The following is a 22,237-nucleotide window of genomic DNA, read 5'->3' as shown; positions in this document are numbered from 1 at the left end:
TGTGAGCTGGGACCCTGCTGTCTTCAAGCCAGCAAGGGGACGTCGAAGCCCCCACGTTGCTGCCAGTCTTCTGCCACCAGCCCGAGGAAGCGCTCTGCTTTGAAGGGCTCGTGTGATCAGATCCACCCTACTCGATAATCTCCCTGTTTTAAGGTCACTTCTGCCATGTGACATAACACTGCATAACACGATCGTGGGAGTGGTATCCCATTCATGGGTTCTGGGGATTAGGGCAGGACAGCTTTGGGGAGCAAGTTTAGAAATTCTGCCTACCAAGTCATCTCTTGGAAAAGGATCATGATACAATTAGATTTTTTTTCATGAAGATATAATTTTATTGTGAAATCATTATCATCTCACAGGATTATTGTTTGACGCATATATTAACAATAAGAAAATGGGTTGTGAATATAAAGAGCTGGAATGAGCACAGACCCACAGACTTGGACTTCGAAAACCACTTCCACTCCTTACAAGCTGGATGACCTTAGGCAGGTCAGTGGCATCCAGGGAACATCTGTCCTCCTGAGGGTTTTATTACTGCCTGCCACTAGGTGTCACCTACACAGCTGGGAGAAGATAGGCTCCTGGTGGCTGTTTCCTCTCTCTCGGGGGCTGAGCTGGACAGAGATCTGTGAAGCCTCCCTGTTGTGGATTCCAGAATTCGAGCTCCTCGTCCCGGGGGATTCGGAAGCTTGGAGGGACCTTGAGGAACCCAGTTCTTTCAAAGGTGCGAGCCACACATGGGAAGGGGCTTATCGTCTGTGCAGTAGCGGGTGGGGATACGGGTGGCGATGAGGAGACGGGCTGGGATGCCTTTGTTAGGCTTTGCACGTCCTTCACCAAGATCCTGCGGCCTGTCTGGTTTTGGCAGGGAAGTGAAGCTTTTTCTTGCCCTGCCCGCCTCAGCAGCATGGCTTGGCACCTTCGAGACAGGAGTGGATGATACGGGCCAATGTGAAAACCAAAGTGCTGGCATTCAGGGTCCCCGAAGGAGGGGTGGAACTCCTTGTTGCAAAGGCCCACGTGACACTTGGCTGGACCATGTTCCCTGTTGTTCTTCACTGGGTCAAACAAACAAACTTTAGATACACCTCGGGGCCCCCAGGTTTCCAGGTCAGGAAGCTGGCAGGAGAGGGCAGAGCCGTGTAGATTTGAGCCCAGGCCCACTGCACGCAGGGTGCCAATAGAATATAAGACTTGCCAAAGAGAACTCTCTTGCAGGATGTAGGATGCAGGCTTAGAAGGAGACGCCAGCTCTAAATTGATGCTTGTTACCTGTTGCGGTGAATGAGCTACAATGAGGGGATGCATGTCTGTGTTTGCTTCTTTAGCACCAGACTCCAATTATCCAACTCCTCTAGCAGTAACTGCACATGTCTTCATTAACCAGTACCACTGAGGGAAATACAGACCTCACCAGTTCAACAGTATGTTTTATTAATGCATATACTCTCTGTGCAGAGATCACTGATGTTTCAACAGCTTAATGGTACATGGAAGGCTTCAGCATTTTAAAAGCACACAGAAAAATGTAGAAGGTGAATTATAAGGGAATTGATTTTTTTTCTTACCTTGTGTTATGGGAAAGTTAGTCTTGAGAGTTATCCCCAGAAGCTGGAGTCTGCAGCCTTTTATGACTTTCTCAAAAGGACATTAGAATATGAAGAAATAACAGGAAAACAAATCAGTTGTGACTTTGCAAAAGACATTTATCCAAGCAGATAATACAATAACTAAATCAAATAGTCAAGAGATGCAGACAGTGTAAAGGCCATGAAGGCCTGTACATCTTAAGGTTCCAGCAATCCAGTGGGAGGCTGGGATCTGTGAACACCCGGGGGCCCCTGGCCCTCCCCTCGGCTGGCTTGTTCTCTGGTAGGGACCTGGGTTTTAGTCAAGGACCTATTTCTCCTTGCCAGTGAGTCTCGGCTTGTGTCTGTAACATGAATTCATGAAGTGTAAAACCCCGGGATCTGTGCACATGCCCGTGTCTTTTCTTAACGTCATTTATAATCAGATCCTTTCTCCTGTTTCAGTTCTGCCTTGACAGTCCTGAGTAGGTTTATTTTTTATGCTAGAAGTAGATTTGGTGATGAGAGGGTTTTATTTTTTATGTTAGAAGTGTATTTGGTGACGAGAGAGATTTCCGGTTTTGCAAAAGGAGTAAGAAGGATGAATGGCGTTTTCAAGTTTTTACTGTGGATCAATATAATCCTCATTATGACCCTTTGAGATAGACTGTTACTAGGATCTCAGTTTATAGAAACCTAGGGCTCAGGAGGGTTTAGTGATGTTCCCAGGGATGTGGCTAGGATGGGACGGAGCAGGACTCCTAGCTGGGCCGGAGGACTCCGGACACCACTTTGGGGCGTCTGCCCATGGTGTTTGTCAGGAAGTGTGTGCTCAGCTGAGCCTGTGGCCGGAGCCTGCCACGTACCCATGGACAGCATGTCCCCGTGGACAGCGTGTCCCCGTGGACAGCACGACACAGGCTGGCAGTCCTAAAGGGGGGATCCCCAGCCCTTCAAATGTATGAGATGGGCTTTCGCCTTCGGGCCGTCTTTCTACTGCCCATTTCAAAGGAGGAACTGGTTTTTCCGAGCCCCACTCTCCTAATTTGCAAAATGGGTTGAATTTTTCCTCTACTTAAAATATATAAAATATAGGAACCTCAGACCACATAACGTAGTCATGGGCTCATGAAAATATCTTGAATCACCTCGTATCAGGCGTTATTGTAATTTTCTCTTATAATTCAGCTTTAATACATAGATGAGGCCTAAATTCTATTTTTCCTTGAAATTACCATGCCATTTTCTGATAAGAATTACTTTTAGATTCTTTTTAAAATACGTAGATTGTATTTTGCTTCTTGACAGATATTTTGTGAGTTTTGTGTTTCCTCTGGAAAAGGGGGTAAGGGGGTACACCATTGAAAAACAACTTTAGAGCACTTTCTTGCTCGCCCCTAAGATAGCATTTAATGGAGAATCTCTACTCCCAGGGCTGTGCTGGCATCCTCACTCAGCCGAGTGTGCGGGAGCATTTTGAGATGAATTCTTAATCACATAGAATAAATTCTTCTAAGAGCAGAGGCCAGGCTGACGGGAAATATGCTCCCTGTTCGTAAAGATTACCTTATTTGTCCATGAGAAAACCTCTCCTCTAGGGGTCACGTTTTCTCCCAGAATATTCTAGAATGTGACTTAGAAGAACACAGTAAATCAAATCTCGTCTCCTGCACATTGGTGAGTGTCACGGCCAGGCCATGACACAGTGGCCTGGTTGCATAGATTAAGCTGCTGAGTGACTTCTCCTGGCGGCCACAGAAGGCATCAAGTGTCACCTCGGAAATGGACCACAGGCCGGGATGCTCTCCGACTCAGAAGCAACCCAGATCTATGCAATAAAAGATAAAAAATGGCAACCAGTTTGGGTGGATCACCTTTCTTAAACTCAGTCAAACTTTTATTTTAAAAAAAAGTCAAAATTCTTTTAGTCTCTCAAAAAAGAGACGTTATCTTCTACTCCAAAAACAGCCAGAGTTAGACTTGTGTACAAAATGCATGTTTAGTTGGTGACACATTGGAGAATTGTTTTTGTGAAGTAGCATGTTCCTTTTCTTCCCCATAAAATAATTTTTGAGCTGTAACTTTTGTTCAGATTATTAATGTGTCAGGTTTTGTACCCTAGCCAGTATGATTTTATTTAGCCTTATTAAAGTGCTGTGAATGTCAGAGTGGCTCAGTTCCTGTTTAAACCTTCCTATGCTAACATCATATATCCATCTGAAATTCCAAGATCGTGTGCCTCAAAATAATCAACAGGCAGATCATTTATTCAAAACTCAGTTTCCTCTTCCCAAAGCTTAGGATCTTATTTATTCTTATTGTAAAACTGCTTAAAAAAACAGAACTGTGGAACTGCCCCAAATGAATCTTTGTTAATTTACTGAATATATATATACACGTGACTTTGATTTTGGTATTGATACAGAATCAGTTCAGCGATGGTCTTCGTGTGAATATTCCTGCTCTCGCCTTTCCCTATTTCCTGTCTTTTCTTCCTCTGCCCCGTGTTTCAGCCCACATCACTTCTCTAGTTGAACCATCTTTCTGGTGGCCCACCAGCAGGCATACCCCTGGGAATTAGATGAACTCTACCTACCTTCTCTCTTGAATTCAGGGTACTAGGTGTCCGGGTACTCCTAGCATGCAAGAAACTGCACAGAGCATTTGCATGTTTAGCTATGTTGCAAGCATGTGAGGGCAGGGGTTTATTTTATACCTTTCTGGGTTCCCATTTTTTAAAGTATGTCTTGATGGCTTAAATTATTTTATCTTCTTACCTTCTGACTCCTCTCTTGAGTGATTTTTTTCATTCCTCTTAGGTGGACTGTAATGGCTTGTTCTACGTGGCAGTTTATGGTAAAATTTTTCTCTCTTCATCTATGTCTGCCTTTATTCTCTTTTCCCAAATCCACACCGATGTCACTCACTGCAGGGAGAACTCAGAGGTCAAATGGGAGCTGCTGAAAATGTCCAAGGCGCAGAAGCACAGCTGACTGTAGGAAGCCCCATCGTGCCATGCAGAGATAAAAGGGGAAAAACTCGAAAAAAGGAATTTAACCTGTTAGTATCAGGAATTTTGTCTTTAAATTTTTTTGGAGCCTAGAACTAGTGATTCTCAACCTCTTAGACTCCACTTCCCTTTTATTACAAATATTTTGTCACATCCCCTTTATTTTTCTGAAATGAAATTGAAAGATAATACAATTCACCTACCCATATAATTTCTTTTTAAAAAATCCATATTTTAATATTCATATCTGGATCTCATATCTGTAATATAAAAAGAGAAAGGTAAGGAAAGTAATTGGTGATAAACTACTTGGAATGTCAACACCCTCAGTACTCTGACACTGTTACATGGACAGACACACTGAAATAGTCAGATACACGCACCTGTCCGAGAGCCACCATGAATGCACAGTTTGGAGGTAGCAACGAACATAATACGTTGGAAGGGAGGCATCAGGGGAGTGGTCCAGGAGGTGGCCGAGAAAGGATAGTGGTGGTAGTGATGGTGGCTGGAAGGAGTTTGCCTGTCGGGGAGAAATGTAAAGAAAATGGACTATACTTCAATAAATACATATTTCATATATATATGTGTATATATGTGTGTGTGTGTGTGTGTGTGTGTGTGTGTGTGTATAAATTGTTTGGCAGATTGGGGACCAGACTGATTATTTACTTTTGACCAGAATTACTGAGAATTACTTTAAAAGACCAGATGTTATCTGTGAGTTCCATTTTTAACAAATACATTCCTCAGGGATTTGTTTTTTCATTTTACTTCTTGTGTCAGTGAAAACACAGTGTTCGTGGTCAGATTTTGGACTGAATGCTAGTGATCATGTTATGCAAGTATCTGGAAACAAGAATTAGAAAAGAGAAAATGTTATCGTTTGTCATTATTTTATTTTATTATTATAGTTTATTATTTTGTATTGCCTTCATTCAGTTAAGTCATGTTAGAATAGCTGGGCACCCAAAGTTAGAGGCAGGCTGTGTGCTGAGCTATGCTTGGGGTTGGAATCGGAAGCCACAGCCGTACCACCTTAGGCAGTAACTTCTCCCTGATGAACCTCAGCTTTCCCATCTTTAGAATGGGGATAATACTGCCCTCAAAAACACACACAGGTCTTTGAATTAAGTGCAATAACATGTAAATTAGCACATTGTGTGGCATCTAGGAGGCACTTAATAAATATTAAGTCTCTTATTAGACTAAGATATTTAACCCCGTTAAGAGTGGGTGAAATTTGTGTTCCATCACAGAACTAGTAAAGTTTATGAAAATTACATCTCATCAGCCAAGCAAGTATTTATTATCTGAATGACCTTGGCTTCTCTAAACTTTAGTCTTTTCGTCTATAAAATAGGGATGATAGACCAAGCTCAGAGAGTTGTTACGAGAATCAAGTGCAGTGGTACATGAAAAGTGCTGAGCACATTCGCTGGCACAAAGCAGTCTCTCCATACACATGATCAGTGGTGCAGTTATGCTGTTAATATCATATGATGCCTACTACGTGCCATGCACCTATCCTAACTCCATCTATAGTTCAGTCCTAAGTAGGGTGTATTTTTAAAATTTCATCTTTATTGAGGTGAAAGTAAATTTATAAAATTATTTATAAAATGGTATGATATTTAAATTGCACATCGTGGTGGCTTGATACGCATACACATTGTGAAAGTATTCCGCTCACTCGGTTATTTAACACATCCATTTATGTACTGTTAATGTTCCTATTTTTACATGGGCAGGAGCTGAAGAATGGGGAAATTAGATGTTCTGCTCAGGGTTACCAATTGGTTAATTGGTAAGGTTGGACTTGAACACAGACCTTCCAGTTGCAAGTCTGGAGTGTTTTCCACCCATGCCAGTACTGCCATGAACCTTTGCAATGTGCCAGGATAACCCTTTCCTTCAACCCTCACTTTAAAAATGATTCATAGACCAGTTTGGAAACCACTGGACAGAGTAACAAACGTTTCTTGAGGCCCCAGAGCCTCCAGTGACATTTTATATAGTACCAGTCCTGCCTAGTCCAAGCCCTGCTTTTCCAGGGAGGATGATCAGGATGGAACAGATAATCCTAATCTTAGCACCTCCTCTGTTTGTCAGTGCGTTTCTCCCCAGGGCCTGCGTGCTGATGCAGTGGGCTGTGGGAGCTGGGTGGGAAATTTGACCATTAAGAACTATTCAACACAGCTTACCTTTCAGTACTGATCACTGCTACCAGGGGCTGTGAACAGGTTTGACTTACCACCATCTATGTCATAGTGAAGTATTTTAATCTGGTTGCCAATCAGTGTTGATCATTTCTTGGGTTCCATTTAGAGCGGGAATATTTCTTAAGAAAATAAATATTTTGGTGGTACAGCTAGAATATAAACAAACATGCAAGTGGAGGCACTACCAACCCAGACATGTGTTGGGCTGTGGAAGTTGCCATTGTGGCTCCATGCGTCGTGTTACTCTTGGCACCCAGCAGGATGTTAGCAATTCGGAAGTCGAGTTGATGGGAGCCAGCAAATGTTAAACACCTGCCAAAGTGAATTATGAAACAAAAATTTTCTTTATTGAAAATGTTTGTGCTTTTCAGTTCACCTGAACGTTGTAATGCTCTGCATTTCTGAGCCATAGGAAGGGCCTGAAATCTTGACCTTGGGGCGAAGCATCTTCTGTGGAGTGGAGGTGGGAGGCTGTCCTGTCTCCCTTCCTCTTTTGTATTCAAGGGCAGGCCTAGTTTTCAAAATCTCCATAAGGTCATCTGGTGATTTTGTGTGTGTGTGTGACTGAATGGTTGTGATGGAGAGTGTGCAGGCTCATCTGTGAGAGCAGGGTCTGTGCCAAAAGAATCCTTGGAACAACAACAGCAAAATTCGTAAGCTTCTTGTGAGTTTCACTGTGTTCTTTGAATGCTGGCTTCTTGAAAGGTCTATGGGCAGCCAGAGGCACAGCAAGGATTAGGCACAGCCAGAACTCACCATCTGCCCCTGCTCTTGGGAGTGTAAGAAGAAGATGGTAATTCTTCTTATTATTAGTTATTCATCATTGGTCATTAAGACTCCTCAGTCTTCTGCGGTTGGAGCTCATGCATTAAATTAAATGGACGTAAGAAACAGAAATGTCTGTCTCCCTTAATAAAAACTTGAAAAGAGTAGGCTCTAAGAAAACAATTTATAGTAAATTATACTTAATATTTATTTTATTTTCTCTTTGTTAGGCGGTAATACATTCAGGTTGAAGAAATGCCAAATGCCAACAGGATGGGCCTGTTACTTTTACTAAAATTCATATACGAAGGCAGATGTTTAACTGTGGGCCTTTACTGTGAGGAGCGTCTATAGTTCAGTCATCAGTAGTAGCAGTAGATTTATAAAATTTCAGCTTTGAGCAGGGACCCTGAAGTAGCCTAAAATTGTGCCCTCGACCAGAAACTTCTCAGTAATATCCTCACAGACAGCGTGTTTGGCTTTTGTTCAGATCCCTCCAGTGTCAGGAAAAGCTTTATCTCCGGAGAAGAGTCATTTACTCAGTGTATTTACTGAACACCTACTATGCGCCTGTCTTCATGGAGCTCACCTCAGCCATAAATGATAAATTCAGTAATTAAATAAATTAGATATGAGTGCTCATTTATTCCACGTTAAAATGTCTCTTTTTGCCAGAAAGTGTTCCCTTATAGTTTCTTCTCTATAATGGCTATTATTATATTTGAAGAAAATACCCATTGCCCTCTTAATGCACCTCATTTTCAAATTATACATGCTTAGCTGGTTAAGCAGTTACTTACACACACTAGTTTGCCGTAACAAAGTACCACATCTTGGGTGCGGCGAGCAGCAGAAGTTGGCTCAGAGGTCTGGAGGCTGGAAGTCCAAGATCAATGCGTTGTCGGGATTGGTTACTTCTCGGCTTGCAGATGGCCGTCTTCTCCCTGTGTCTTCACGTGATCTTTTCTCCGTGTATGTCTGTGTCATCATCTCCTTTAAGGACACCAGTCAAATTCAATTAGGATGCTAGCGACCTTGTTTTAACCTAATTACCTCCTTAAAGACCCTACTCCAAATGCAGTCACATTCTGCAGTGCTGGGGGTTAGGACTTCAACAGAAGAATTTGGTGGGAGACACAATTCAGCCCATAACACATATTCTTAAATTGGAACACTCACAAGCAGGCAGATTACTCCACAGATAAGGAGTCAGGCAGTGTGGTCACATCCCCTGCTCTGGACATTACTTTTGAAAGCCCCGGCATATTGACTGACATTGAACTTGCAGTCAACAAGAAATGCCAAGTCTTTAAATGACTTGCTTTTAAGTCATACCTCCCTCCATCTTTTGCATAGATTATTCATTCATTCAGTTATTCATTCACTGAATCTGTCCTGAGCACCTGCTACTTTGCAGGTTCGCACAGACACTGGGGATTGCAGCAAGGAAACAGGCAGACAATGTCCCTGCCTTCTTTGGAGCTTAAATTATATCTGTGAAGGGTTTCAATAAGCAAGTGAACAAACAAACCTGTAATTATAAATTGATATGTACTATAAAGTGAATGGATATGTGAGAGGCACCCTACTTTTGATAGTTTTGGGGGAGGTGGTCAAAGTGCAGAGTTTGGAATAAAATACTATATTTTAAATTTGGCCCACATTCTGTTCTGCCCAGTCATTTACAGGAGAGATCCTGACTGTCATTTATCGTATACAGCATCTCCCCCGCCTTCACTTTACTCTGTAGTGTGATGAGTATGATACCTCTGGCTTCATCCAAATCATTCATCAAAAAATCTAACAGGTCGGAATATTACCAGTGTCATCATAGAACTAATGATAATGCCCCTGCGCTGCACACAGCTGAAGGTCTGGCCACCACATATAAAGTGGGACTCCAATTAGAAGTATTAACAGGAATTAAACTGCCTGCTGCTAAGTCTTCTCTTTCACTACCCTGAGCCTAAAATGTTCCTCTGGTTGAACCACATTTATCACAAAAGGCCTCTGAAGTTGTCTATCTGATGATTCTTAAAAGGTCAAGTCCATTTTAAGTGTTTCACTCGTAATGTGAGGAAATGGAAGTTGTTTTCAGTCTAACCAGAAAGAACACCATTTGCGTAACAGAATGAATGCCTCTGTTTTATGGTGTAAAGGCTCAAAGATGATGTCGTCAGCTTCTTTTAAATGGACCTGCCCTGCCCATGTGGTCCCACTCTGGGACCGCATGGTCCAGGCCAGCTCTTACCCAGACCAGCTCTCTCTTCTTACGCTGGGCATCCTTGGCATTAACAACCAGTTCTGCCCTGATCCAGCCTGGTTTCCCCCACAGGCACAGTCTCTGTCTTTGTCTGCAGCCATCACACCTAACATCTGGGTAAAAGGCACCTCGAATCGCGTGGCTGCTAGTCCCCTTAACTGACCCTCTTTCTAGCGGGGTTGGAAGAGTTCAGTCATCTTCAGAGAATTGGGGATTGAGTCGTTCACCCAGCAGGCACATCAGCCTAGACCATCAGGGGCCACTGACCCCAGAGGCGTTGTCACCTTCACAGCCGTGGCAGCAGACTGAGAGGAGAGAAAATGAAGTGCTTGCATAGACAGGCCAACCTGGCCTTGCATTTAGCACGGACCATGGCTGGTCGGCTTCATGAGCAGAGAGGGCACCGTGGTAAGCATTTGTTGATGGAGACATTATTTGACATTAGTTTGCTTGTTGAATTGGCATGTTATAATCCACCATATACACAGAGTAAGTTAAATTGCAACAAAATTCATTCACTCATTTATTCACTCATTTGATATTACTTGAGCACCTATCTTGTGCCATATTTTTCTGAATTACTAGGATGACAGCAGGGAGTAAAACAGATAGAACCCCTGCCCTCACAGGTCTCATATTCTAATGAGGATGGGAGACAGACTGTGAATGTGGGCGTATGAATTATTTAGAAAGTGAAACATGCTTTGAATAAAATAAAGGAGGGAAAGGAGGATACAGTGACAAGGGGGTGAAATCTTACCTTATCGATGTGGTCAGGGCAGACTTGCCGATAGACAGAGACTTGCAGAAAGAGATGCTGTAAAGCATGTGGACGTCTGGGGAGAGGGGATTCAGGCAGAGGAGAGAGCAAGTGCAAAGGCCCGGGGCGTGGCCTGTTTGAGGAACAGCAAGGAGGCCACTGTGGCTGGTGTGTTCCTAGTGCTTATTCTTTATCACTGGTGTTTCAGAAAATCAGATCGATTCTTCACAGGACTTGCCCTATTTCGTTATTGCTGAGTTTTTTGTTGTTAACTCAATGTGTTTGAGAAAAGAATGTTTTTGTTCCACTGTCGCTGTTATTACCTGACTAAGGAGGTAATCCCAGAGTGTGTGTGTGAGTGTACACTTATATGTATGTATGTGTATCTATGTAGATGCGTGTTTAATGATGTTAGGAGAGCAGTTGAGACGCAGATTTTTATGTTTAAATGTGAGCATGTGAGAGTCATCTCCCTGATTGAAAACACCCCTCTGGGGCCTGTTACGCAGCTGCTGTTACGATCAGTCCTGCCAGTGCAATCGTTTTCATCCTCCAGATAAAGCCCAGGAGGTGGGTAACGGCCAGAGTAGTTAGAAATTTGAGTGAGAGCTCTGGTTGTTTACAGGCTTCCGCACACCTGTGTCAGACTGCTGCCGGAGCAATCCCATTGGCGGCAGACAGTTTAACAGGCAAAACCTGGGCTGACGTTGCTTCCTGACGCCAGGCTTTCTTTTCAAGCGCGGTTGGTCTTCCCTGACCTCCTGGTAGGCTGCTTCTGGGCACCATGCATCCTGAGAAAGGCTGGGAGGTTTTTTTCGGTTACAAAGCAAACAGTTTTCATGCTTCCGAGTGTTTCCATGCGTCAGCATCTGAGACATGACCTGTGTTGGGAGCGGAACGTGTGCGGGTGATGCTGTGCCGGGAAGGCTGGCTCAATGGTCCTGCCGGAGTGGTTCAGACAGCCCAGGGGGCCATGGCTGTCCACCAACACGCCGGTGACCCCCGAGGACACCAGGACACTTGAGGTACCAGGGAAGCAAAGGAATAAAACTATAACTGCTTCAGAATTGAACTCCGAAATGCACCAACAAAACTTTAGTTGGTCCTGGGAGGAAAGTTTGCAAATATAAGAACAGTGTTTGGACTGAATCTTTGGCCATAACCACCTTATTTAAATGCCTCAATCTCTCCATTGGTGAATGCAAAGGCATGGCAGACCTTCACATGATGGGAAGGTGTGTTAATTAGTTCTTTATTGGAAAAGAAAGTCACAGTGAGCCGTGGTGGTCTTTCTTGGTTGGAGCTGGTGCTTTGAAGGACCGACTGGGTAAGTGTGTCCTAGTAAAATTAAGTCTTTTCATTGACAAGTGTTTTTAGAGCCTTATAAGATTTCATGGATCACATTCTGCATCTGCCTGGTAGCTTCTAAGGATTGAACATATGGCATTTAAGGAAATTTGGGGGTAATGACCGGAGATTTCAAAATTCATCTCTAGAATTACATCTCTCTGATTGGACATTTTAGTAGAAACAGGCTATCCTGTACTGTCCTGTGATTTTTAGGCTTTGGTTTGTATGAAGCAATTAATTGTTCTCCTTTCTATTGTGTCTGTGGATTTCTACAGAAAACCCCTTGACAGATGCACAACGAGAGAATATATTTATATATTTAATGTATTGAGAGAGATGCCATCCTAGCCATTGCTTGTGGGCTCACCCACAGAAATAAACCTCAGCAAGCATTTTACAGGATTACTGATGGTCCAGGCAGCATCGCGGATGCTGGTAATTCAGTGATGAGGGGCACCTCCCACTTCTAGCAAGGAGCTCGCAGTCTGGTGGGGAGGCAGGCGAGTAAACTAATTATCAAGCCCATGTAACACGTGCTACTGGAGCCCAAGGAGGAGAACGGGGGAGGGTCAGAGCCGAGAAAGAGGGAACAGAAGGCAGCATGTACAGGGTAAAGCGTCACCGTATGTGGCAGCGTGATGTTTGGGGGACTTGCCGACAGTCCCCTGTGGCTGAAGCACCGGGTTGCGTGAAGTTGGACAAGTAGGAAAGGGTATAGTTTGACAACGAAAGGGTGAGCTTTACCCCACAAGTGATAGAGGACGCTTGAACTATCTGCAGCTGGAGGCAGGACTGCAAGACCTATAAGGAGGCTGTTGCAAGAGCCCAGCAAGGAATTACCAGGACCTGAATTAGGACGGTGGTAGGAATGAAGATGACAAGACAGAGACGAGGTATTTAAGAGATGGAATCGACAGGGCTTGCTGAGTCTCTGGATGTGGGGGATCAGTAGGAAGGGGGTTCTTGGCTTCCTAACTTGAGTGACTTAGTAAATGGTGGTGCCATTCAGGCAGTAAAGGAGATGGTGGGAACTGGGGAAGGGAAGTGGTGCGTTCAGGTTTGGAGGTGTTGAATTTCAGGTGCCTGCATGGTACCCAGGTGGAGCTGGACAACAGAATGTAAAGTAGTATAAAGGGATGGGGAACTGAGCAGGATCTAATGAAAGGATTAGAAATAACTCAGGAAGCGTACACAACCGCTAAAGCGAAGGGTTCAGATGAAATATCCGAAGCAGTACTTTCACAGGAGAAGAAAAGGGACTCGGTGTGGAACTCTGAATTACTCTTACATTTGATTGAAGGGAGGGGTGGAGGAGGGGGGAGCCCTTAAGGCAATAAGACCAGTCACAGAGGAAGGAGGGGAACAGAGGAGACTGAAGCCACAGAAGCCAAGTAGAGTCAAAGTGTCAAAAAAGAAGACTGCCGAGAGGCCAAGAAAGGTGAGGACAGAAGGTCCCTGGGGTTTGGGCCTTGGTGGTGGCAGCCCACTCACTCCCAAAGAGCTGGAATGGCAGTAAGTTGGAAAGTGAGAGGGATGAGGGAGGGTGGACAGAAAGGGTGTGTGTGTCTTTAAGAAACTTGGCTGTAAGGAGGAGGGGGTTGCACGTTGTGATTTCATCAGGTGCTGCTGAATCCTTAAATTAGACTCTCCCCGGCCTAACTGACCACGTGCGGCAAGGAATTCTCTATCATTGTCAAATCAACAGGCTCCCTGCAGCATTGTTTTAAAGCATAAGGGTAAAAATTTTTACATTAAAAGTCAACCCCAGCTAGACACCTGCCTGGGACTTTCTAACACCTCTGGCTGCTCCTGAGAATCTCAGAATCTCATTAGAGATGTTCTGGTCTTAGTGCTTTGAATAGGATGGGTGTGGAACAGCTCCACTGAGAAATCAATGACCTGGCGCCCTCCAGGCAGGAACTTGGTTGTTTGCAGAAGGGAGCTGGATTTCAGTCCGTCCAGTTCTCCCCCGATTGGAGACCTGGGTTAAGTCCCTTACAACTTAAGCTTGGGTTTTCTATCTGTATAATGACTGAATCTGATTTGGTGACTTATCAGACCCACCCCATCCCGGTTCACCAGACTTTGATACCAGCTTCAGAGTTTCTTTCTTTCTTTTTTTTAATAACATTAATTATCAAACTCAATTTCTGAAAGTCAGGAATCTGAGAGTTGTTTAGTTGGGTGTTTTTTGCTTTGGCTTTTTGGTAGAGAAGGTAATTAGGTTTATTTTTTAACAGAGGTCCCAGGGATTGAACCCAGGACCTCATTCCTGCTAAGCATTCACTCTACCGCTGAGCTATACCCTCCCCCGCACCCCCGAGCTTCTTTTCGTTTCCCCTTCCCTGTGCCTCCAGTGCTTTGCGTCTCCTACACACGCAGCCTCTGTAGTTCCCAGTCTACAATGCGCTGCCACGAGAGTGCCCCATCTGCAGCCAACGCGGTTGGAAATTGTGGTGGGGAAACAAGGAATCAAGCACCGAGAAAATCGGGACCGTTTTCTTCTGGCTTACTTTCCCCTTGGCTTTTTGCCTCCTTGCACTGCCAGCTTAATCACCGTCTTGGCTAAAATGGGAGTTTGTTCAAACAGGTATCAAACAGCCTGAAAAATTATGGACAGCTTCTGCCTGGAGAAGATCAAAGGCCTGGAGCAGCCGGGGTGAACTCACTAAAGTGCTTTGACCCCCTGCCACTGGTTAGCATATTTGCTCTGATTCACTTTCCCCAGTAGCTGTTCATTCCGTAGCGAATGACCCAGTGCCTCCCGTGCACTGTGGTTACTGTGTTCACCTGGGGTCCCAGGGCACAGGAGTGAAACAGTGAACACAGTGAACATGGAATCTGCCCCGGTGGGGTTGATAGTCCAGAGAGGGAGGAAAACATTGAAAAAAGTTACCCAAAAACTGCATAACTACACATTGTGATAAGGGCTATTAAAAAAAAAGATTAAAAAAGCAATGAGAAATTTTAACATTTGGTCTGGATTTCAACCAGGATGTCAAGGGAAGGGTTCTGTAAGGAAGTTATGTTTAGACTGATGGGAGGACAAACAGGATTTAGCAAAGCAAGGAGACCAGAGAAAGCCTGCAGGTGGGTGGACCAGCACTGCTTAGACCTGGGGTGGAGGAGGGCGAGGTGACCGGAGAATTGGTGGGGGTAGGGAGCAAAGGGAGACTGGAGACGCTGGCAGAGCCAACCACGCAAGACCTAGAAGACCAAGAAAGTAGGGGGTCATGGAAGCAAAGGAAAGAGTTTTGAGATGGTTGGAGGTCAGCACAGCAAAGGCTGCTGAGATGCTATCAAAGTTAAAGCCTGAGACATGCCCATTGGCTCACTGGCGGCTACTGTCACCTTAGCAGGAGTGTGGCTGCAGGAGACAGGGAACTGGTGAAGGGGAAACAGGGTTGGGGGGCTGGGGGTAAGACAGGGGTGCAAAGGCAGCTGTGCTGAGACACTGAGCTCTGCCTGGAAAGCCGGGAGATCAGGTAGAAACTGGGGGGAATGTGGGATAAAAGGAAGGGTTTTGTATTGCTTATTGGTTGCTTTTCAGATGAGAGGTATTCAGCGTTTTAATAAAGATGGAAAAGGTCTCATAGGAGGAGAAAGGTTCCGATACAGGCGAGCCAGGGAGGCAGAGACCGGCCAAAGAGGTGGTTCCTCCATCCCAACAGGAGATGGGAAGGTGCTTCAGGGATTTGGTAGCAGAAAAATGGGAGCCTTTGCATCCCATGCCGCCTGTGAGGCAGTCGTCCCTGAGAATGGGCTGGCAGGAGGGGAGTGGGAAAGGCAAGAAGTGACAGCTGCCAAGAGGGGCGCCTGCTAGCCCTGAGACCCCGGGGGTAGGGGCGGCCTGGTTCCTGGTACCTGCTGGCAGGGCTTTCCTACTCACCACCTGTCCCCCTGATCCTGTCAGCGTTCTTAGAAGTGTCTAAGGTCAGTGTTTTGATTTTGTTTGCTGTGGTTTCCAATGCCAGATTACACCTCCGTATATAATTTCCTTACAAATCCTCAACGGTCTGCCGTGGGAGCCGTGCATTTGGCTCCAGTCATTTTGCTTCCCCATGTAATTTCTAATTAATTTCATGGTCCTCCCCGTCCAGGTTCTTGCTTTTTTACCCTTTGAGTCACTTACTTTGGCCTTGTGATATGAAAAGGACACAATTCTGTGTCTGCCTTTCTGGTTGTTCTTGTAACTACAGCTCGTAGTTCAGTCTGCCTTCCATCCCATTTTTATAGAACACATTATGAAGTTGGAATCTTTCCTGCAAGCCCACTTGTGAAAATATCCAAATACTTTGCCTTGTGTGTTCTTTGGCCTCTGCCTCCCCCTTCACCCCCGCCCCTAGGAGCTTTTAGGCAATGCTTGTGGGAGTAACTAGACTGCTAGATCCCTCCTTCCTTCCCCCGTCCCCGTTCCTCTTATACGCCGGGCACTCCCCAGGGCCCTGCTGCTTCTGCCCTTGGGCTTTGTATTTGTTTAGTTTCTGCTCTGTGTCCTGTGCTGGACTCTCCAGACCTCTGTGTCTTTGCTCCAGATACCCAGAGTCTTTTTTTCCTTCCAACGTTAATCTGTAACAGGGGAGCCCCCTTGGAGGAACAAGTCTTCTTGTTTGGGGTTCATACCAGGTAGCTTTAGCAACAATGAAGGCCAAGGAAGGGAACTAACTTGGGTGAGCATTTACCTGTGTTCGGTGCATGTCTTACGCTGTAGGAACCCTTGCATTCATCCTGCTGTAGGGACTGCTGGTCCCAGTTGATAGACAGATAAACAAATCCCAGATTCAGTGACTTCTTGATAAATGTTTCAGGGCCAGGACTGGAAGCCATCCTTCTCAGCCTTAAGCGCGAGGGGGCCGGAGGTTATCCCTGTGCGTCCTCTGGACCCTCATGAAATAGAGGCCTCAGTTTAGAGCATGGACCTTGACTTGATTCTGATTTTGAACTCCCCCTGATTTGGGGGTGGCTTGCCTGGCAATCAGGTGTCTTTAGTCCTCTAGTCCAGACAGGAATCTCCTTCACCACTAGGTGGCGATGTAGCAGCACCACAAGTGGTCCCCGGGCAAATGGACAGGACCTGGGAACAAGGCTTCTGGAGCAAGGGCATTCCAACTTTTTTTTTTTTTTTCCTTTAAATAATTTCTTGAGGTGAAATTAATTTTACACAAAGTTATCCATTTTAAAGTGACAATTCAGTGGCATTTAGTGCATTCACAGTGGTGTACAACCACTACCTGTATCTAGTTCCAAACCATTTCCATCACTCCAAATAAAACCCCTTAACCATTAAGCAGATTCTCCCCATCCCCCTGCCCTGTACCCCTGGCAACAGCCAATCGGCACTCTGTCTCTATGGATTTACCTATTCTGGGCATTTCTTATAAATCAAATCATACAACATATGACCTTTTGTGTCTGGCTTTGTTCTCTTAGCATAATGTTTTCAAGGCTTACTCATGTAGCATATGTTGATGTTTCATTCCTTTTTGTGGCTGAATAATATTCCATTGGATGGATAGACCACAATTGAGTTATTCATTCATCTGTTGATGGACATCTGGGCTGTTTCCACCTTTTGGCCATTGTGATTAGTGCTTCTATGAACATGGGTGAACATATATTTGAGCCCCTGCTTTCAATTCTTTGGGGTACATACCAAAAGTGGGATTGTAGGGTCATTTGGTAATTCTGTGTTTAACTTTTTGAGGAACTGCTAAATGTTTCCACAGCAGCTGAACTGTTTTGCCTTCCCACCAGCAGTGTAAAGATTTGAAGACTTTTTTGACCGTGACACACAATGAGAAACACATTTTACATTGCAACCCAGCATTTCATGTGTGTTTATGTATTTCTATAATATATATGTATATGTAATACATATTTGTATGCCTATAAAATACAAGTTTCATGAAATAATCTCACCCTTATTGCTACATGGTGCACTCTGATGTGTCCTATCCTTTTTTATTAGAAAAATATGCTGGTTTTGATCCACCAAATTAGTTCCGCAACTCAAAGCAAAATGAAATCTTAAAAATTAGTTTAGCTGTTATGATCAGAGTATTATTCTAAGTGCAAATAATATCATATCTTCTTATCATTTGGATAGTCAAAGAATTTAGGTTTTCATCAATTTATCAATATACAAGTTTGTGGGGGAGGCTCACCCAGCTTATGAAGATGACACTTTATGTAGTATATTCTCAAACATGGACAATGTAGATCACATCCAAATGTGAGTCATATTGCATGTACTTGACAGAGTCTGAGGATTGTAATTAGCTGGTGATCTATAGTCAAGCAACACGTTTTTGGATAGGTATAGTGCCTGTGGTTTCTAGGGAAAGCCCTGTCATGCATGTTACTGTCACTTACTGAAGGGCTCAGTTCTTCATATATCCCTTGAGTCTTTCACAGTAGAGTAAGACACTGAAGGGCGCAGTGCACATGGCAGAGCAAGTGATGGAAGGAGAAAGAGGCAGAATCAAGAGAACTGGGAGAAAAGCATGAGAAGCTACTCACATGGGCAGCGATCGTTTCTAACCATCTTCAAGAACTGCCTGAAACTGTGAGCCCACCTGGAAGGAGTCATGTTTGGGACCAGTAGAGACTAGTGGTTAGAGGAAATTTCACTGAAAGGAGTGAAGGATGGATACAGCCAGGTCTCCAGGCAGGATTGAGGGGGCCAATGGGCTTAGATGAGAAAAGATTACATTTTACTTCTCATTAAACTCTAACGGAAATTTATATTTTCTTCACATTGCATATATAGGCAACAAACATAATATTAGCAGAGCTTAAGACTTCACTACCAATTGAAATCAAATATTTTCATCCCATTACAGTTACTTTACGTAGATTTCCATATTGTTTGTTTTATTTAAAAATTATAATAATTACTAGGCTTGTCACTAGATTGTTATTTAGCATATTATTTAAAATGCATATATACAATACCGCAATTTAAAATTTGGTTTTTAAAATAATTTGAGAACTGTATTTCAAAATAACTGGTTCCCCCTTCTACACTGCTGGTGGGAATGTAAATTGGGGCAGCCATGGTGGAAAACAGTACGGAGGTTCCTTAAACTAAAAGTAGAGCTATCCAGCGATTCCCCTCCTGGGTGTATATGCAGAAGAAATGAAAACACTAATCCAGAATAACTTGTTCCCTTTATAATCCCATGTCTTTGGTCTCATTCGTGTGAACACATTATGAGAAGGATCCCATTGGCTTTGCTGATGGGGTTCATGCCCTAAAATGTTAAGGACCCCCTAGAGCTGCACTCCAGTAAGGGAGCTGGTGGCCACGTGGAGCGACTGAGCACATGGGCTATTTGTGGCTACTCCCTACTGAGATGTGTTGTGAAATACACAACGGATTTCAAATATTTAGTTTAAAAAAAATGAAATGTTCCGCTAAAGATTTTATATTTATTACATATTGAGATGATAATATTTGGGATATATTGGGTTGAATAAAATGTACTAAATTTAATCTCACCTCTTTACATTTAGTTATAATAAATGTAAGTACTGGAACATTTTCAGTTGCATATGTAGACATCACTGACCTGGCGTCAGGTCTGAGCTCCAGCCACGTAGCCAGCAATTATCTTTACTATGGTTATTATCATTATTCCACCATGTCCTAGCTGTCAGATCCCCATAAATTTCCAATTCCTCAGAGAGTATTGCTATGTTCATTCCAGATTCAGCCTTCTTCCTAATACATTTCATTTACTGTCAGAAATGCACCATCTTATCTTACCCAAAAGTCCAACAGAAGGCCCACTTCTGTATGCCTTTTCCTTATTATTCTGCTGCTCTTTGTTTTAATGAACATGAAATTTAAATTATATGTAAGAGTGATATACAAAGTTGAGGATAGAAGAATTTATAGACAGTGATTTTTTTTTAATTTAAAGAATAAGAAAAAAAAGGGGAAATTCCAAGGGGTGTTCACTCGGAGAGCCAAGAAGATGGAAATAAGTTTTGAGGTCGGGTGGAGTCTGGGGCAGACTGCCGTTGCCACTCACCTGTATTTACCAGAGAGGCTAAAGTAGCTTTTGGATAAAACCCAAGCAAACCAGCAGCAGACTCCTGGAATTTAGAAGTGGCCGCTTAAAGAGCAGGACAGCCCTGATGTGTCCCTAAACTGGAAGTCCAGCAGGCTGTGTTCAGTAGCTGGGAAGGTGACAGTGTGTTTCTTTAAGAGGGAAGGGCTGAGGAAGGACCTCCCATGCTTTTGTTTGTCTGACCCTTAAACTGATGGAGCCCTGAGCATCTTAACACTAGTGCCCTGGGAATACAAAGCCATTTCATCTACAGAATCTCAGAGGAGATTCTGAGATGAAACAACAACTTTCTGTAGACACCAGATAGTAGAGCATCACATGCACCTTATGGATGAGAAGGGAATTGCTCAAACACAAAAGTGGATGACTGTGGCCAGGACCCGGTGGGTTAGGGGCTGACCATGAGCTTGGGTTTCTCCATAGCTGACGGTGTGAGGGTCAGAATCATGACCTTCCACCTCGGCTTCGCTGGGCCTCTCAGAGAGACCTCCCCCACCCTGGCTGTCTGCAAAGATCATTATTCCCCCTGCTGGCTCTCAGCTGAGCCACGCACTTGGAACTGCCCTCCCCACCAGCCCGTTAAGCTGCTCCCTTCCATCATTGAGACGGTTTCTAACAGCCCCACCCTCCTACACAAAGCACTGCCTGTCTGGTCAAAGCAGGGTGGTGATTTCCCCACCCTTTCTAAAAACATGCCTTGCCAGACTGTCTCTATCCTCCAAAATATGCTTCACAGCTACGTTTTCTATCACGTTTGAACTGGGCCTGTGGGAGGAGCATATGATGTAGGTGCTTCTCTGATTCACTGCTGTCGGGCTCATACCTCAGTCTCCAAAGGCAGGAATCAGAAGGCCCTGAACCACATGGCTCCAGGAACAGATGGTCATTTTAAAGATTTTGAAGCTTTAATCAGCGATGCTTAGTGAGGTAGACACTTCTTGTTAAAGCATTATTCCCAATGCAGGGACACTCTATACACCTTTAATTCCTTGGCTGAACAATTCTCGATCTCAGGGGTAATAACCTGGCTTCTGCTGTGGTTTGTCCCTGGTTTACAGGACATGCCCAGTTGTATCATTTCCATCAGTTTTCCTCTAAGCTGAGTGAAGCATTTTGATGTTGCCTCATTAATTTCACACTAGACAGCTCCATCACCTTCATACTGATTTATCTCTTTCTAATTCCCAATTATTTTTTGGTCCTGTGTCAGCCTCTCCTACTGGTCAACCAATGTGTGCTTTATATTGGGTACTTTTGATACTAGCTTTATCAAAACATAATTGAGCGAGTGAATCTGTTGTCCCCAAATTCAAATCCTATATGCCAAGACTTACATAAAATAGTTTATTGCCCAGAGTCCTGCTTTCATCATGCGTGGTTCCTCCCAATAGTATGGAAACTCAAAGGCTGGGCTGTCCAAGAGATGAGGCAGTTTGGTGGTAAGAAGCAACATCCTTCATTTGGTAGAAAAGTAACTTGTCCAAGGTCAGAGTATCAGGGTCAGAATTAGGAGCAGAATAAGCTTCTTGATTCCTAGTCCTTCAGCCTTTGTTGGTAGGTAACTATAAACAAGTGATCATACCTAGACGAAGGAGAAACATTAGCATATGGAAAATTTAAGTAGAGAGCATATAAAGAAACTAATCAAAACTTCTGATTTTTTCCAGTCTCATTGACTTAAAATGGTAGATTTCAGCAATGATACACATTAAATGGTACCTCTGAGGAAATGTTGATCTGACCCTTAGGGCTTAAACTCTCATTTATTTTTATGTATGAAACTGGGAACATTAGTGGGAATATTAACTCTAGCCCAAAAAAGTACTTAATTTTTATCACTAATGGAAGTAGCTTATCATAGTTGAAAAATTTTAATGTAACTATGAGAATGCTGCCTTTTGGTGTGTTAAATTATCATTCCTACAGGGAAGAACCAACATTGCTTAGTTCTCTTTTAGACGGAAAAATAATGTTTGGGGAAGAGGGATGATGAATATAAATAGAATTGTTTTTTACTTTAAGTATTATCTATCTGTGCATTTTTGGTAAATAATGATGTGTGAAGCAAACGCCATTTCTTTACCTCAGAAAGGACATAATATTTTATAACCATGTATTTGTTGTTGGCTCCTATTGTGGCCAGTTACATCGGACCTGTTAGTATCCGGTGTCAGTGATTTCTCAGGTTGCTGGCGGTACATGAAAATAGCGTGGGAAA

The 22,237-nt window shown here is 43.8% G+C and overlaps 2 protein-coding genes across 7 annotated transcripts in view; one reads left to right on the top strand and one right to left on the bottom strand.

Moving 5' to 3' along the window:
* FRY (FRY microtubule binding protein) overlaps positions 1–22,237 on the top strand; it is a 361,507-nt gene that overhangs the window by 123,765 nt on the left and 215,505 nt on the right. The gene's annotated exons all lie outside the window — the stretch shown is intronic.
* LOC116157171 (uncharacterized) overlaps positions 360–22,237 on the bottom strand; it is a 56,580-nt gene continuing 34,702 nt past the window's right edge. Inside the window, exons 2-9 of one of the 4 annotated variants that reach the window (XM_064493227.1) lie at positions 21,354–21,601; positions 8,372–8,564; positions 6,996–7,118; positions 4,968–5,107; positions 4,788–4,844; positions 4,352–4,500; positions 1,575–1,644; positions 360–1,295 (exon numbers count right to left, since the gene is read on the bottom strand). In XM_064493227.1, coding sequence (XP_064349297.1) covers positions 562–1,295; positions 1,575–1,644; positions 4,352–4,384 — 837 coding nt within the window. In that variant the 5' untranslated portion in view covers positions 4,385–4,500; positions 4,788–4,844; positions 4,968–5,107; ... (1 more) ...; positions 8,372–8,564; positions 21,354–21,601 and the 3' untranslated portion in view covers positions 360–561. Of the gene's footprint in view, positions 1,296–1,574; positions 3,403–4,351; positions 4,845–4,967; positions 5,108–6,995; positions 7,119–8,371; positions 8,565–21,353; positions 21,602–22,237 lie in introns of all 4 variants that reach the window. The other 3 variants (XR_010383655.1, XR_010383656.1, XR_010383654.1) reach the window with 3 other exon arrangements.

Source organism: Camelus dromedarius, chromosome 13, assembly GCF_036321535.1.
Source record: "Camelus dromedarius isolate mCamDro1 chromosome 13, mCamDro1.pat, whole genome shotgun sequence".
Classification (NCBI taxonomy): Eukaryota; Metazoa; Chordata; class Mammalia; order Artiodactyla; family Camelidae; genus Camelus; species Camelus dromedarius.
This window is presented reverse-complemented; position numbering and strand designations above follow the sequence as displayed.